Source organism: Triturus cristatus, chromosome 4_1 (genome assembly GCF_964204655.1).
Source record: "Triturus cristatus chromosome 4_1, aTriCri1.1, whole genome shotgun sequence".
Lineage (NCBI taxonomy): Eukaryota > Metazoa > Chordata > Amphibia > Caudata > Salamandridae > Triturus > Triturus cristatus.
Genome location: NC_140585.1, coordinates 750,808,274 through 750,823,268, shown reverse-complemented (window position 1 = coordinate 750,823,268; position 14,995 = coordinate 750,808,274). Strand labels below are relative to the sequence as shown.

At 43.9% G+C, this 14,995-nt stretch overlaps 1 protein-coding gene across 33 annotated transcripts in view; it reads left to right on the top strand.

Annotated features, from left to right (window-relative positions):
* Window positions 1-14,995, top strand: part of MYBPC1 (myosin binding protein C1) — a 330,430-nt gene that overhangs the window by 285,823 nt on the left and 29,612 nt on the right. For all 33 annotated transcript variants that reach the window (XM_085653283.1, XM_085653281.1, XM_085653300.1 and 30 more), the window contains 2 exons: window positions 563-722; window positions 10,974-11,110. In XM_085653283.1, coding sequence (XP_085509409.1) covers window positions 563-722; window positions 10,974-11,110 — 297 coding nt within the window. The remainder of the gene's footprint in view (window positions 1-562; window positions 723-10,973; window positions 11,111-14,995) is intronic.

Sequence of the window (14,995 nt, the reverse complement as noted above, 5' to 3'; positions counted from 1 at the left end):
GACAGGAACAAATCTATCAATATTGCAGCAGATAGAGTGGACCTGGGGCCCCAGGGTGTGCAGGACCCACTGCACTCGCATTATTGACATTTGTTTGCTACCAGACAGGAAGAAAGAGTGCCCATTTTCTTTGCTTGCATTGGGGTCTAAGGCACCCATGTTGCACAAGTGCTTGCAGAGCCTAATAATAAGATTTCCTGCTTACTAAACTTTTATAGCGAGAAGCCCTTCAGGAAGGATGTCCTTCCAAACGCGTAGTCTTATGAGTACAGAAAGAATGCAAATATCGCTTTCATTTGCACTTCACTTGCTAGAGACATGACAATCATTTAATGAGTAGGTTAAGGCAAATGGGGTCTATTCATCCTGTCATTACAATCTCTGAGGTTCCCTTTGTACAAAATGTGGCGACAAAAAGAATAGAATAAGTCCTTTCATCCCATGGCAACATCACAGTATAAACTGAGAATAAAAGGGCTAATCTACTGCCCTGTTGGAGTATGGATTCTTTCAAACATAGATTGCAATTCAAAATAGTAACTAACTTCTTCGTTTTTTCTAGGAATGGTTTACGGTCATGGAGCACTACTCCCGGACGTGTGCGACTATTTCTGAACTTGTCATAGGAAATGAATACTATTTCCGAGTTTTCTCTGAAAACATGTGCGGCCTGAGTGAGACTGCAACAAAGACAGAAAACAGTGCTCTGATTGAGAAGGAAGGTTGGTTATTGTTTAGCATATATATTTACAAGTATGTATTTAGGAGCCATGAAGATTCACCATTTGTCAAGAACTATAAGTAGGGCCTAAATGTAACTAGGGTTACGCTGTCCTACAAGCCAACCAACATATACCTCATGGTTTCTTTTAGTATCATGTTGTTTCCCTACACTATTGCAAAAAGGATATCCCTCTTTGTCTACATACTACTACTCACTATAAAATAAAACAAGCTAGTATCAGAATCACGTTTCAATCACTTTATTCAAAGTATTTCCAGCTACAGTGAAATATCAATGCACTATTAAGACTCCAACACAGAATTCAAAAATCTGTGCTGTGCATGTTACTGTGTGCTTCATTTGAAGTTTGGCAGAAAGTGTACTCCATCACAAATGTGACACTCAGCCGTCCTCTCTATGGCTTCGGCAGCCAGTTTTCTGACAATGGTGCCCTTGTGGCTCTGTGGTCAAAAAAACTCACTCCAATGTTTCAACAGGGTTTGGGCTATCGGAGTAAGGGCATTATACTATTCGTCTTATTTAGAGCACATGATCTGATGTCCCTTTTTCTGTCCGTCACCGTCAGTCTCTCTGATGGTCATGGACAGAAAAAAATTAATAATAAAGTTCAAACAAAAAGGTTTGGTGTGCGGCACCTAAAAGATGGTGGCTGTGCACCAAACTTTCTAAGCCTTTAGAGGAGTCGCTATGATGGCAGCTTCTATGAACGTACAGAGATCACTGCTGGATAATGGGTGTTCTCCAAATATGGCTGTCCTCTGAACATAAGGGTGGTAGACCTAATGTCCTCTAACACCCTGACAGACCGAGATAAAAATACCAATGTATACATCAGGCCCTTAATGAATGCTAAAACTTCTTTAGCCCCCATCCTGACAGGTGTGATTCCAACCATCCTTCCAGAATATATATTGACCATGCTTCCTTCTGCCTCTGCAACCTTTTTCTTCCATATAGAAGAGCGCTGTGACACTGAATATGCTGTAGGTAGGAACAGTCAGAAAGTGTTAATGTGGGACTTTTGACGGTAGTTAAAAAGAGACCCAATGCTGCCTTGGATGTTGAGCCAACCATAGGGCAAAGCCAGGAAAGGGGAAATTAACTACAGGTTACTTACTAAAATGCTTCTTCTACTCATAGTCGTTCAGCCTTCTGGCTTAATATGAAGGAGGTTGCCCATCCCTGCCATGATATGGGCTCAAAGTAGTTTGCCATCTCAACTGGAAAGCCCAGAAGTATGTGCACGCCCACGTACTTACAAGCTCCACTCTAGCACACATATGCATAACCTGCTTGAGCTGCTTCTCTCTGATCACCATATGTATTGATAATAAACAATACAGAGCAAAATGATATTTGAGGGTTCTGTAAAAGAACAGGATTCAATGACTGATCTCCAGAGTTACAGCAGTATGAAACACGAATGTAGTTAAGCTCTGCACAAAGAAGCCTTATCACTGCAATCAAAGCTCTCTTCAAGAAAAATGCCATCAATAAAGTGACTAATAGAAGTTCTCAGTCTCTTCAAAGTTGTCAATCACTGCTTCAGCCTACACACCATCAATCACTTTTTCACCAAGAAGATGAACAGCATAGATGAATAGCATAGAACTCCACTCCACTCTTCCTCCAATTCCTCTTTGTGCCACCACCATCCTTTAAATTCCTCTTATACACTGAATCAACATCCTCAACCTATTCAAGGCCACTGCTCTTGAAGATAAAAATAAACTATCCCCTTAGAGAGAAATGGGCCGCTGATGGGCTGGAGATAGACGATGAAGAATGGCTCTGCGCTCTGGCCTCTCCCCGGGAGGTCGCAATATCAGCCCGGCTGCGACTTATCCAACTTAAGATCCTTCACAGGGTGTATATCTCCTGCACTAGGCTACACACGATGGGGAGGGCTGACTCAGTACTCTGCAGGAAGGGGTGTGGGGGCACGGGTACATTCTTCCATATGGTGTGGGATTGCCCTAAGATTCAGCGTTACTGGAGAAGGGTGGTGCTGTGTATGGAGGAGGTTTGGGAGGTGGAGATTCGCCCGGAGGCCAAGAGGTGCCTCCTCAATATATGGGAACCTACGGACCTGTCACCGAAAGGGAGGCTCTGGGTGACGCTCGGACAAATGGTGGCGAAGAGGAACATAGCCAGGCTCTGGGGCAGTCCTCTCCCACCCAAAGTGTCGGATTGGCACAGAGACATGGACTGGTGTATGCTGCAGGAAAAGACTGTATATATAACGAGAGGATGCCCCCGGAAGTGGAGGGAAGTGTGGTCCAACTGGAACGATTTCAGGGGGGGCATATGCGAGCCTCCTCCCGAGGGGCGGGAAGGCGCAGAGGATCTTTAAACTCTAACGCTGGGGTGGCTCCGGGTGCTAATGGATGGGGTGCGATAGTCATATCAATAGTAGATAGGCGACTTATGATGCTACGTGATGACCTGGTTTGTTTGTGGGGTGGGGGGGAGGGGGGCAATACGGCTGTTGGGCGCTATTCACCAGTTTGGCAATAGTTTTATTTTAGGATCGAATATAAGAAAAAAAGGAGTCCTGCATTATCCTCCTTTACACTGTGATACACTCACAACGTTCCAACGCCGCCGTACCCCCGGGTTGACGGCACTGGGCTGTGTGCTTAATAACGAACTGCAACGTACATCCTCCGCGGCCGGCCCGAAGGGTTGTAGGCTGTAAGCTGTGTATTGTGTGAGTTTGCAATAAAGGTCTTGTTTAAAAAAAAAAATAAATAAAAAAAAAAAAATAAACTATCATCCATAGTGAACTCTGTTCATGGTGATGCCCTCACACCTTCTCATCAACATCCTCAAAGTCTCCCTAAACCAAGAACCTTTCACATTCAAGCTCAAAACATTACCATTCCTTCAACTGATGAAAGACTCTACCCTGCACCCAGATGGCATTACCAGCTATCATCCCATCACCCACATATCTTAATTGAGATAGCATTCTCTACGTAGCTACAGGGTTAACCAACAAGAATAGCCTTTCATAGCACTACCAGTTCAGTTTCAGAGCAAATTTCATGTCAGAAACAATTACTCTACATTTAATCCAGTCCTCATCGAGAATAGCAATCATTGGCAAAACCAACAGTTCTGGTTTAATGTACTAACATATGCAAGACCCGTTTATGAAACGAAATCCAGTGAGTCAAATAAAGTGAGAATGGCAATAAAACATGAATTATTTAGTCCAAGACAGACAGAAAAGTAGGACTATATAGAAGAGTCAATTGCCACTCAACCTTCATTTGACACAAGAAGCCAAAACAAGATTTTATTGAAAGCAAGAGAGACTTCAATATAGAGAACCTTTTATTTCCAAAGTAAAAGAAACCATCAGGCGACACTATCGAGAAGCTACCAGGAGTGAAGGGCTGGCAGAGGGAAAAAGTAGGACACATAGGGGAAGGAATGAGCGGTGGGTGGGGAAATAGAGGGCTGGGAGGCAGAGAAAGAGGAAGATACACATGAAAGAGGAAAGACGATGGGGTGTCATGGAGTAAACAACAGAAGATGGGGGATTGAGGTGCACACAGCAGCAGTAGAGAGACAGTGACAGGTAAGATGGGAGGTAGATACCAGAGGGGATAGCAGGAAGGGCAAGACAAGTGCGGGAAAGGGAGAGGCAGTGGGAGCCAGCAGGCGCTAACGCAACAAGGCAATTGGAAGGGGCAGGAACGAGCATTGAGAAGTGCAGTATCAGTGATTGCCATGCGAGGTCCTGCACTAACTGCTGCTTCTTTCTTTACACTTGTAAATTTGACTCCTGTATTTCAGAGGGTGGGGACGTGAAAGTCTAGAGTCTAGACTTTGTAGTAACTTTACACTTGGATTTTGGGAATAGCCCAAAGTAGTAAAGTCACTGCAAAGCGTAATAGTAAACTTACACAGGTAAATTACTCACAAGTGTAAGTTAACTTTTCGAATAGTCCTCGGAGTATTTTGTTTTTTGATTAGTACAAGCCCGTTCAGTAGTAGAGTTTTCCATTTAAATGCAGTGACATACATGTCAGAACTGGAAAAAAGAGGTCCTTACACACATGTATAGGAGTGAAGTGTAAGATTCTTTAAGGGGTTATCCTACGCGGTTTTTTAAGCAATGTGAGAGAGGCAGATCATGGTGAAGTTTAACATGATTCAGCTATGTTTTTAAACAGAATTTCACTGAATGTCCAGCCTGGGGCCTGGCCGCTTTCCAATTGCAGATGCCTTTCTCATGTAGGGAATGCAAGCAGTCAAATGAGACTCCCACAGTAGATACTCAGGAGGGAGGCCCTGTTTACAGTACTGTTCCCAATCCCCAAGAGTGGGCCGGGAGACGCTGTTGCTGTGTGCAAACCATTACCAGCCAGCACCCCATCATCTTGGAAAAGTACCTTTCCTTTCTAAGATCATCACAAGTTTTGTGAGAATTAAATGCCTAACTGAAGTATGTGGTAGACAAGTATTCCAAATCAGTTTTATAAATGCAGGTCATATTTAGAAAGTTTTTTTAACATATGTATGTCTTATAGGCTTCTCACAAATAACATTATTTTCTTGAAACATAAGACCTGATAACTATAATAGAAAATGTATACACATCTCTAGACTCCACTACAAGTAACCTTTAATTTCTTATTTGACATGTGCTGCTTTTATTGGGAAAAATCCTTTCCAAAATGGCAGTCACACTAAAGCAAAAGTAGATGATGCCTGATAACTAGTTTATGTCCTTTTTCCAGTCAACAACGTAAAACAAAAAACAGACACATGGATGATAGGGGGCAAAAAGGGTCTGAAAAACGCAACCAGGATCAGGCAGAGGGAGATATAAAATAGTTCCTCAGACATTGCAATGCTTGCTCCCCATTGGTGGTGGAATGGTCCACTCAGATAACATTAGATTATTGCGCAATAATCCCCTGGGCTGAGCTAAAATGTGAGTGACAAAGTCTCAAGCCAACTGACTGAAAGAGGCTGACCTAAAAAACAAGCCAGGGTTAAAGTAGGCATACCCAAAGCCTACTGTATGTATATTAGAAAACAGGCATTTTAAGCAGCTGCTATGTCAGACTCAAAACCCATGCTTAAAAATGACCCCCGTTTCGTGATCCTGCTTGACCTCTTGCAGCTGCTAACACAGTATTTGACCATCGATAAAGCAATGTTCCACACCCCAGAAACACATATGGGTTTATCTGACTCTACATTGATTCATCCTTTGTCTCTCAGAACGCTATAAGCACATCCAGATGTTTACCTCAAATTCAAGTAACACCTCATGCTGCTGAATTTCCCAATGACCCATTTTCTCCATCATCATCTACAAACTTACAAGGAACTGTTAGCTCCCAACTGACTTATACAAACATGAACCAGTATACCGACAACAGGAAACTCTTCCTCAGAATCTCCTCAGCTCATGACTGATCTAAAACTACATTTCCAGGCACCTGCTTACAGCTCAGCTATTCAAAGCCACAATTCCCCATGTTTGCTAACAGCAGCAAGAAGCCAAAGATTCAAGGTTGTCTAACCAAAATGAACCTAGATTGCTTCAGCGCACTACCAACGCATAATCACTCTGATTTGCTCAGGTGACCTCCCTGACAAATTAGTGCCTCTGTAAGGCATGCTCCACTCTATGGCCCATTTCAAGAATTTCAAACACATAATTTTAACAGAGGAACACATTGTGTTGGCTACACCATGACTCCCCTCCAGGTCCAAATGATTTTTAAGACCTTCTGAATTTCCTGAGGTTATCAGAAACAACAGCCCTGCATGCATGGTCTAGAGCAGGGGTACTCACAAACTTTCTCTCAGGGGCCAAATTTACAGTGTGGTTTGTGGCCGAGGGCTGCACCCGTGGGGGCGGGGGCAGTGGGGGAGAGGGCGGGGCTAGAGCAAAAAAAAAAACTGTGACCATGAGGTTGAACACAGGCCCCTGCAGCAGACGCCTTCGTCCACTGAGCCACCAGACCCGGCATTCACACATATCTATCTATCTATCTATCTATCTATCTATCTATCTATCTATCTATCTATCTATCTATCTATCTATCTATCTATCTATCTATCTATCTATCTATCTATCTATCTCTGTCTCCCTCCCTCCCTCTATCACTCTCCCTCTATCACTCTCCCTCTCTCTCTCTATCTATTTCTCTCTCTCTCTCTCTCTCTCTCCCTCCCTCAGTCTCTGTCTCCCTCTGTCTCACTCACTCTGTCTCCCTCCCTCTCTGTCTCAGTCCCTCCCTCCATCCCTCCCTCTCTGTCTCCCTCCCTCTCTGTCTCCCTCCCTCTCTGTCGCCCTCCCTCTCTCTGTCTCCCTCCCTCTCTCTGTCTCCCTCCCTCTCTCTGTCTCCCTCCCTCTCTCTGTCTCCCTCCCTCTCTCCGTCTCCCTCCCTCTCTCTGTCTCCCTCCCTCTCTCTGTCTCCCTCCCTCTCTCTCTCCCTCCCTCTCTCTGTCTGCCTCCCTCCCTCCCTCACTTTGTTTGTCTCCCTCTCCCTCTCTCTCTGTCTCCCTCTCTCCCTCCCTCTGTCTCCCTCCCTCTCCCTGTCTCTCTTCCTCTCCCTGTCTCTCTCCCTCCCTCTGTCTCCCTCCCTCTCCCTGTCTCTCTTCCTCTCCCTGTCTCTCTTCCTCTCCCTGTCTCTCTTCCTCTATCTCTCTCTCTTCCTCTCCCTGTCTCTCTTCCTCTATCTCTCTCTCTCTCTCTCCCTCTGCCTTACTCACTGTGTTTGTCTCCCTCCCTCTCAGTCTCCCTCCCTCCCCCTGTCTCCCTCCTTCCCTCTCTCTCCCTCCCTCTCTGTCTCCCTCCCTCTCTCTCCCTCCCTCCCTCGCCCTCTATCTCTCTCCTTCCCTCTCCCTGTCTCCCTCCCTCTCTCTATCTCTCTCCCTCTCTCTCAATCAGTTTGTCTCCCTTTCTCTCTGTCTCCGTCCCTCTCTGTCTCCCTCCCTCTCCATCTGTTCTCCCTCTGCCCCCCTCCCTCCCTCTGTCTCCCTCCCTCTCCCAACTTGTCTGTCTCTCTCTCTCGCTGTCTCTCCCTCCCTGTCTCCTGCTCTGTCTTCCCCCTCTCCCTCTTTCCCTCCCTCTGTCGCACTCTGTCTTCCTCCGCTTTAAACTCACCTGCTGCTCTCACTAGCTGCTGCCCGCAAATCCCCCCCCCCCCTGTCCGTCACCTCACCCGGCGCTGAGTCAGGTTCCCTGGAACGCAAACAGCCGCCGCACCCAAGTACAGGTCTTTTATAGGCCAAGTCACTTGTTAATGAGGCTTTGTTGTATTTAATCTCTTCTTAGCGCCCCTGCAGCTCCACTCATTCAGAGGGGAGATGCAGGGGCGCTAAGAAGAGGTGAAATACAACAAAGCCTCATTAACAAGTGACTTGGCTTTTAAAAGTCCCTGCAGCGCAAGGGAACCCAACCCTTCGGGAGGCCCCCATTCAACCCAAGGCATATGAATATATGCGAGATAGTGTAGACTCATGGGTCCCTTATCACATTCTTCCGGGGATCCATAATTTTGCTTTATGCCACTGGGTATTCACTGTCAGTGGACATTGACACAACAGGAGGTAGGGCACTTCCAGGCTGGAGATGAAGATATTTAAAAAATGCCAGAAGGAAAGGTATGTGGTCCGTAAGTGCCAACACAGCCTATCACTTGTTACAGCTTCGATGTGCCTTTGTACACAAATGCTAGATTTGACACAAGATGCTCACACAACCTAATACCAGGTTTGAGACACATACAGCATAATATGGCTGCTGGTACCAAGTTGGGTATCACCAGACTAACATAAAATTATTTGGTCTTCACTGAGGTACTGCCTCAAATGTGAGAGAAATGTCATGTTTGGCTTTCAACTGACTGGGCAGAAATGCTGAAAATCAAGACAAAGGATGGTCCAAAGCTCTAGCATTGTCAGCATCTTAAGAGTGTCTCCATGCCTAGCGTTAGTTAATTTTGTGGACACAGGCACAGATGGCTTGGACTTTTGAACACCATACTGCTCTATACACAATTGGCGATCAGGATTTCATGACTTCACATCATCAAAAGCTACTGGCCTCTTACTGCCTCTTCTAAAACAGGGTTGCCTCAGTTCAGGAGTGACCGATTTCCCAGAGGTAGGTATTTTTTGCCCTGCCATGGCATGATTGAAAAAATGACCAGATATTACCAGCCTCATATTTTCTGTGTTCTCTATGGTGGTATTGACTGCTTCCTTCACTTTTAACCCCGCTGGTAATCTTACCAGGGTGGCAAGCTTTTTTCCCCACCTGCACTTTTTGCAAAACTAATATCAATCCTATAAGTAGTCCACGTGATGGCCCAGCAAAACCACCAGCTGCTCCTACAGCTCTTGCCCAGTTACCACTAACCCCAACTACCCTGGGTGTTTCTCTTAAAAAATACAGCCTTTGAGCATTGTATCAAACAGGTCGCACTCTCTCACACATGCCGTTCTTGGACACAGCAAACACAAGATGATGGAGGGAGCGCTGAAACTTTTCAGACACTCATCCCCAGTCACAGATCTGGGTTGAATCCATCCTCATTCTTAAGCTCACTTCGCCACCTTAGTTCAGACCCAGCTATATGCAAATTAGTCTTGACCCTGTGCCTCATGGGAACAGTCCAGCCCGAACTGCCAAGCCAGGTCTTCCCTGACCCAGAAACAAGCATCCTGGGACCAGTTTCTGGGTAACACCCTATATCAGCCAGGCTAGCTTGAATCCAGTGGCAAAGTGAGCAAGGGACCCACATCTGGGCATACCCTGCCAACTTAGGGCGGACAAAGAAAACACAAGGAGATGATCGACGGAGCGCTGAAACTTTTCAGACACTCACCCCAATCACAGATCTGGGTTGAATCAATCATCATTCTTTAGCTCACTTCGCCACCTCAGTTCAGACCCAGCTATATGCAAATCAGTCTTGACCCTGTACCTCAAGGGAACAGTCCAGCCCGAACTACCAAGCAGGTCTTCCCTGAACCGGAAAAAAGCATCCTGGGACCGGTTTCTGGGTAACACCCTTCATCAGCCAGGCTAGCTTGATTCCAATGGCAAAGTGGCAAGAGACCCACGTCTGGGCATACCCTCCCAACTTAGGACGGACAAAGCAAACACAAGGAGATGATGAACGGAGCGCTGCAACTTTTCAGACACTCACCCCCCAACCACAGATCTGGTTTGAATCCATCATCATTCTTTAGCTCACTTCACCACCTCAGTTCAAACCCAGCTATATGCAAATCAGTCTTAACCCTGTGCCTCATGGGAACAGTCCAGCCCGAACTGGCAAGCCAGGTCTTCCCTAAACTGGAAACAAGCATCCTGGGACCGGTTTCTGGGTAACATCCTTCATCAGCCAGGCTAACTTGAATCCATTGGCAAAGTGAGCAAGGGACCCATGTCTGGGCATACCCTGCCAATTTAGGGCAGACAAAGCAAACACAAGGAGATGATGGACGGAGCACTGAAACTTTTCAGACACTCACCCCAGTCACAGATCTGGGTTGAATCCATCATCATTCTTTAGCTCACTTCACCACCTCAGTTCAGACCCAGCTATATGCAAATCAGTCTTGACCCTGTGCCTCATGGGAACAATTTTTATTATGAAAGACAACTCCTAAAAAGTGTTTCACGTTTTTAATTTGGGATTTTCCAGAATAAGGACTCAAACTATATTGCCTACCAGTATCGATGACGTCACTCCTACACTACACCTTGTAGTCCTGTCTGATGTAACATTTCCTGTACACTGATTTACACACATATGATTGTCTCTGTGCAATGTGTGAGTGTGGTGTAAGTGCACTGACACCTTACACTGGTATGAGTGGTGCTATAAAACTAAATGAATCTGAGAGACAGTGGTTATGGAGTCTTGAGAGGCACTGTTAAAGGGTGCTTGTGAGGGAATCCGTGGCAGAGGTGGTCATGGCGGGGGCGCCAACAGACATTGTCGCACAGGGCGCCACCAGCTCTAAAGCCGGCCCTGATAGTATGTTTGTTAATATATAACTACATCTGTTAGTTAGTGTAAGTAGTTCATAGTTGTGAATCTACGTGATCAGTATATCAAATAATTAATTTAAAATAATGCATTACTGAGAAACATTTAACAATCAACCGGACATTGCGATCAAGATGGTTTTCATGCTGCTCCTGAATGACACTTCAAGGATCTTTTTTTTCTCTTTCTAGGCAAAGCCTACAAATGCCCAGATTACAAAGACTTTGATTTCACTGAACCACCGGTGTTCACTCAGCCTTTGATTCACACAGCTGCTATTGCGGGCTACAACGCAACGTTGAACTGCAGCGTTCGAGGAAATCCAAAGGTACTGTATGGGAAGTCCAGTCAAAAATAACATTTGTGGCGATGCATCGCTTCCCAAGTAACATTCTGTAGTTACCCAAGTCAGTGTACTTGGCCACCAGTCTTCTTTAATTTGGTATAACTGAATACAGTATCTTTTCTCTGCCAAAAACTCCCCCGCGTTCTTCCACATGGATTGTTAAATGCGGAACTAGCCATTGAATTTGATCTCTTCAGAGTCCCCTGAATTATTCTGCTGTACACGGATGTCTCTTTTAATAAAATAAACTTGAATCCTTCTATTGCAGTTTTGCATTATGCCACCGGCTTGCACCCCGGAGATCGGGTCTCATGCCGCACGCAGTTCACCAAACCTCCTGTGCTCGCCACTGTTTCAGATACAGAAAAAGCAAGACATACAAAGGCCCTAAAAGCATCCTCTGCTTCTATCGATTTCTGTCATATCGTTGCTAACACTGTTTTAAAAGGAGGGAGCACTTCTGTTTGTAATGATAAAGTCCCACAGAAGAAGAAGCAGACCACAGCCTCACTACTCCTATAAAGCAGTGGCATAACAAAACCTCAGAGGTCCCCCCTGCAGGGAAAGGTGAGGGGTCCCCATTACCCATTCCCTGAGTGCCTTGATGCTTCTGAGTGTTTTATTTGTTTGCAGCTGGTCATCTCAGGGAGCCCCCTTTCATGGTGAATGGTGTGGGGGCCCCACTGCAACGAGGTCTGCGGGGGGCCTCCTTTACACCCCTGATATAGAAACCGAATATACACTGACGGACCCTGGTCAATTAGAGACCAATCTCCAGTCTTCCCTGCAGGTCAAATGTGCTGGAAAAGGCCATCACATCTCACTCCCATTACACTGTTAGGTCACCAGATAACTAACTCACCACAAGTTGATTTGATGTCCCCTGGAAATCAGAGAATAAAGGAATCTCCTCTCAAAAGCAATAGAAGCATCAAACAATGAGGTGCCATCTATCCAGTGGCCCATTCACTAAACTTTTTTCTGAGCATAAATGTTAGACCTAGAAATGTAGAGTGGGTCATGCTTAAGTTGAGTTAAAGATATTTTCTCACAGAAAAAAAGGTTTGTGATTAATGCTCCAAGTTCAAGGATATGACAGGACAGCGCTTATGTTATGCCCTTTATTCTTTCAGCAGTACACTTATCAGATCAGCCTGTCATATTTCCTCTCCAACACTGGCTGTATCACATGTAGGGTACTGAATCTCTGCTTGAATACATATCTTCACCAGCTAACATTATCAGTGAGAACCAACTAGTTTTCCATATATATGTTTAAGAATCCCATATATTCCTGAAACTCAAAGGGAGAACTGGTAGTTGCCAAGAAAGTTTGCGAACTCACTGGGTAGCATTTAGGCCTGTATTCAACAAAACTTTCTTTGTTTTGTTTTTTTAGGTTAAGAAAGTAAGTTTATTGAACAAACAAGTGATACAGTACAATATAATACGAGGGGAGCAAGGAAACAAAAAGAAAGAAAAAGAGAAAGAAAAAGGGGGAACATAAAAATTTAAAGTATCAAATAAGCATATCTAGGATGGAATGAAAAAGCGGAAAAATATCATTATCACTATACAACAATGCATTGCAATTAACAGCCATATAGCAACATAGTATTAGGCGAAATATAACAACGTATTATATAATTTTAATATCTAAGATGTGGAATGTCATGGAGGTCGGGCAACTTCTTGTTGAGCAGGAGATAAAGAAAAAGAACGTTTAGCACTGGAATCAATAAATGATGTAACAGGTGACCAAATATTGTGGCATTTCAAGGCTAGATGAATGGGATGAATACATGCTGTTTCTAATCGGTGATGATAACACACTGCGTACCACCAAGCTTGGAAGGATACATTCGTAAAATCATTCCAATTTTTAGTGATCTGATGAAAGACAATCGCCAACAATAAGTCGACAATTTTTGTATTAGAAGTATGATCCTCCCAGATAGGAGATAAACTACCCAAAAATATCTGCGTGATAGAAAAAGGAAAGTTAGAATTGAAGATAGAGTTAATTTGAGTCCAAACAGATGTCCCAAAGTTGTGTATGTATGGACAAGTAAAAAGCAAGTGTTTTAAATCAGCTAGTGGAGAGGAGCAGGACCAACAGGTGTCTGGTATTGTGACATGTCGCTTATGTAGAACAACTGGGTGTAACAAAAGTCTGTTGTAGATAAAGAATAACGTTTGAGTGATATTTGCTGCACGGGAAGTTTTCCTAATTTTGGACCATATTTTGTTCCATAGAGAAGTTGGCCAATCAACCCCAAGATCCTCTTCCCAAGAAAGTTAAACTTTAGACTTTGCTCTAATGAACTGCGAGGATCGTATGTGAATATAAATATTAGAAGCTTTAGGACAGGATAATAGAAAGGCACACAAACTATTGACCGGAGGAGTTTTCGGATTAATTAGGATTTGAGTATATGCATTCAAAAGAGCTTGTGATGGTAAATTATATTTGCATTGAAAGGAAGGAGGTAAGTTAAAAAGTTGACTAGCATCAGAAAAGGACAAGATCTTACTATGAGAAAATAGTTGGTGTGTCCAAATTAAGCCTTTATTTCTCCAAGATTTCCAGTAAAAAGGTTTTCCAACAATTAAAATGGATGTGTTGTGCCATAAAGAAGAGTTAAAGAAGGAGTCCAGATCGGTGGGAGATGGGGATGGAGAAAAACCCAGAAGTTTACAAGTGTACTTGAGAATAGGAGTGGAAAAAGATGGTGGTCTACGGGTAAATGAGAAAAATTCCTTAAAAGAAAAGGGGGAAAAGAAGGAACGTTTGAGTATAACTCACAGAGGACAATCCAATGAAGAGTCAGAAAGCCATCTGGAAGCTTGGCGAAGTAGGAAGGATCTATGATAAGTGGGGAAATCTGAATAATTAACCCCAGCTTCTACTTTAGGTTTTATTAATCGCAGCAAGGACATGCAAGTTGATTTTTTGTTCCATAGAAAGGATAATATAGAGTTAATCTTTGATAAGAATTTTAAAGGAATCGGGACAGGGATATTAGAAATGGTGAATAAAATTAATGGAGCTAGCATCATTTTAATAGTATGTAGACGACCCCACCATGAAAGATATAAAGGGTGCCATTTAGTGGTCAGAGAGGTAATTTTATCTAAACATTTCTCCATGCAAAGAGATACCGTTGTCGAAATCGACGGGGTACAGTAAAGGCCCAAATATTTAATATGGCGTGTGTTCCAAGCAAAGTTGGAGGAGCTAAAATCATCCTTGAATGTATATTTGGTTAGAGGTAAGATTTCACACTTATCTCGATTGAGCTTATAACCAGAGACAGAGGCAAATAATTCTACTTCCTGTAAGAAGGCAGGAAAAGAAGATTGAGGTTCGGAAAGAAATAATAAGATGTCCTCAGCATAAGATGCTAACTTAAATTGGGTGTCTTTAGTTACAAATCCTTTTATATAAGCATTTTGACGAATCCTGGACAAAAAAGGTTCCAGGGCTAGATTAAAGAGGAACGGGGATAATAGACAACCCTGACGTACCCCCATTTTTAGTTCAAAATAGGGAGATTAAGTACCATTCACAAAAACTGCTGCTCGTGGATTGGAATATAAGATAGAAATCAGAGAAATGATTTTGGGGCCAAAACCGAACCATTTCAATGTGTGACAGAGGTACGACCAATTTACTCGATCGAACGCCTTCTCGGCATCCAATGCTATTGCAGCTAATGAGTGAGGTAAGTGTGAGGCTTTTGATAAAATATCAAAGAACAATCGGGCATTGCCAGAAATGAGATGGCATTTAACAAAACCAGATTATTCTGCTCCTATCAATTGGGGGCGGAAGGATTCAAGACGAAAAGCTAGGGCATTAGAAAA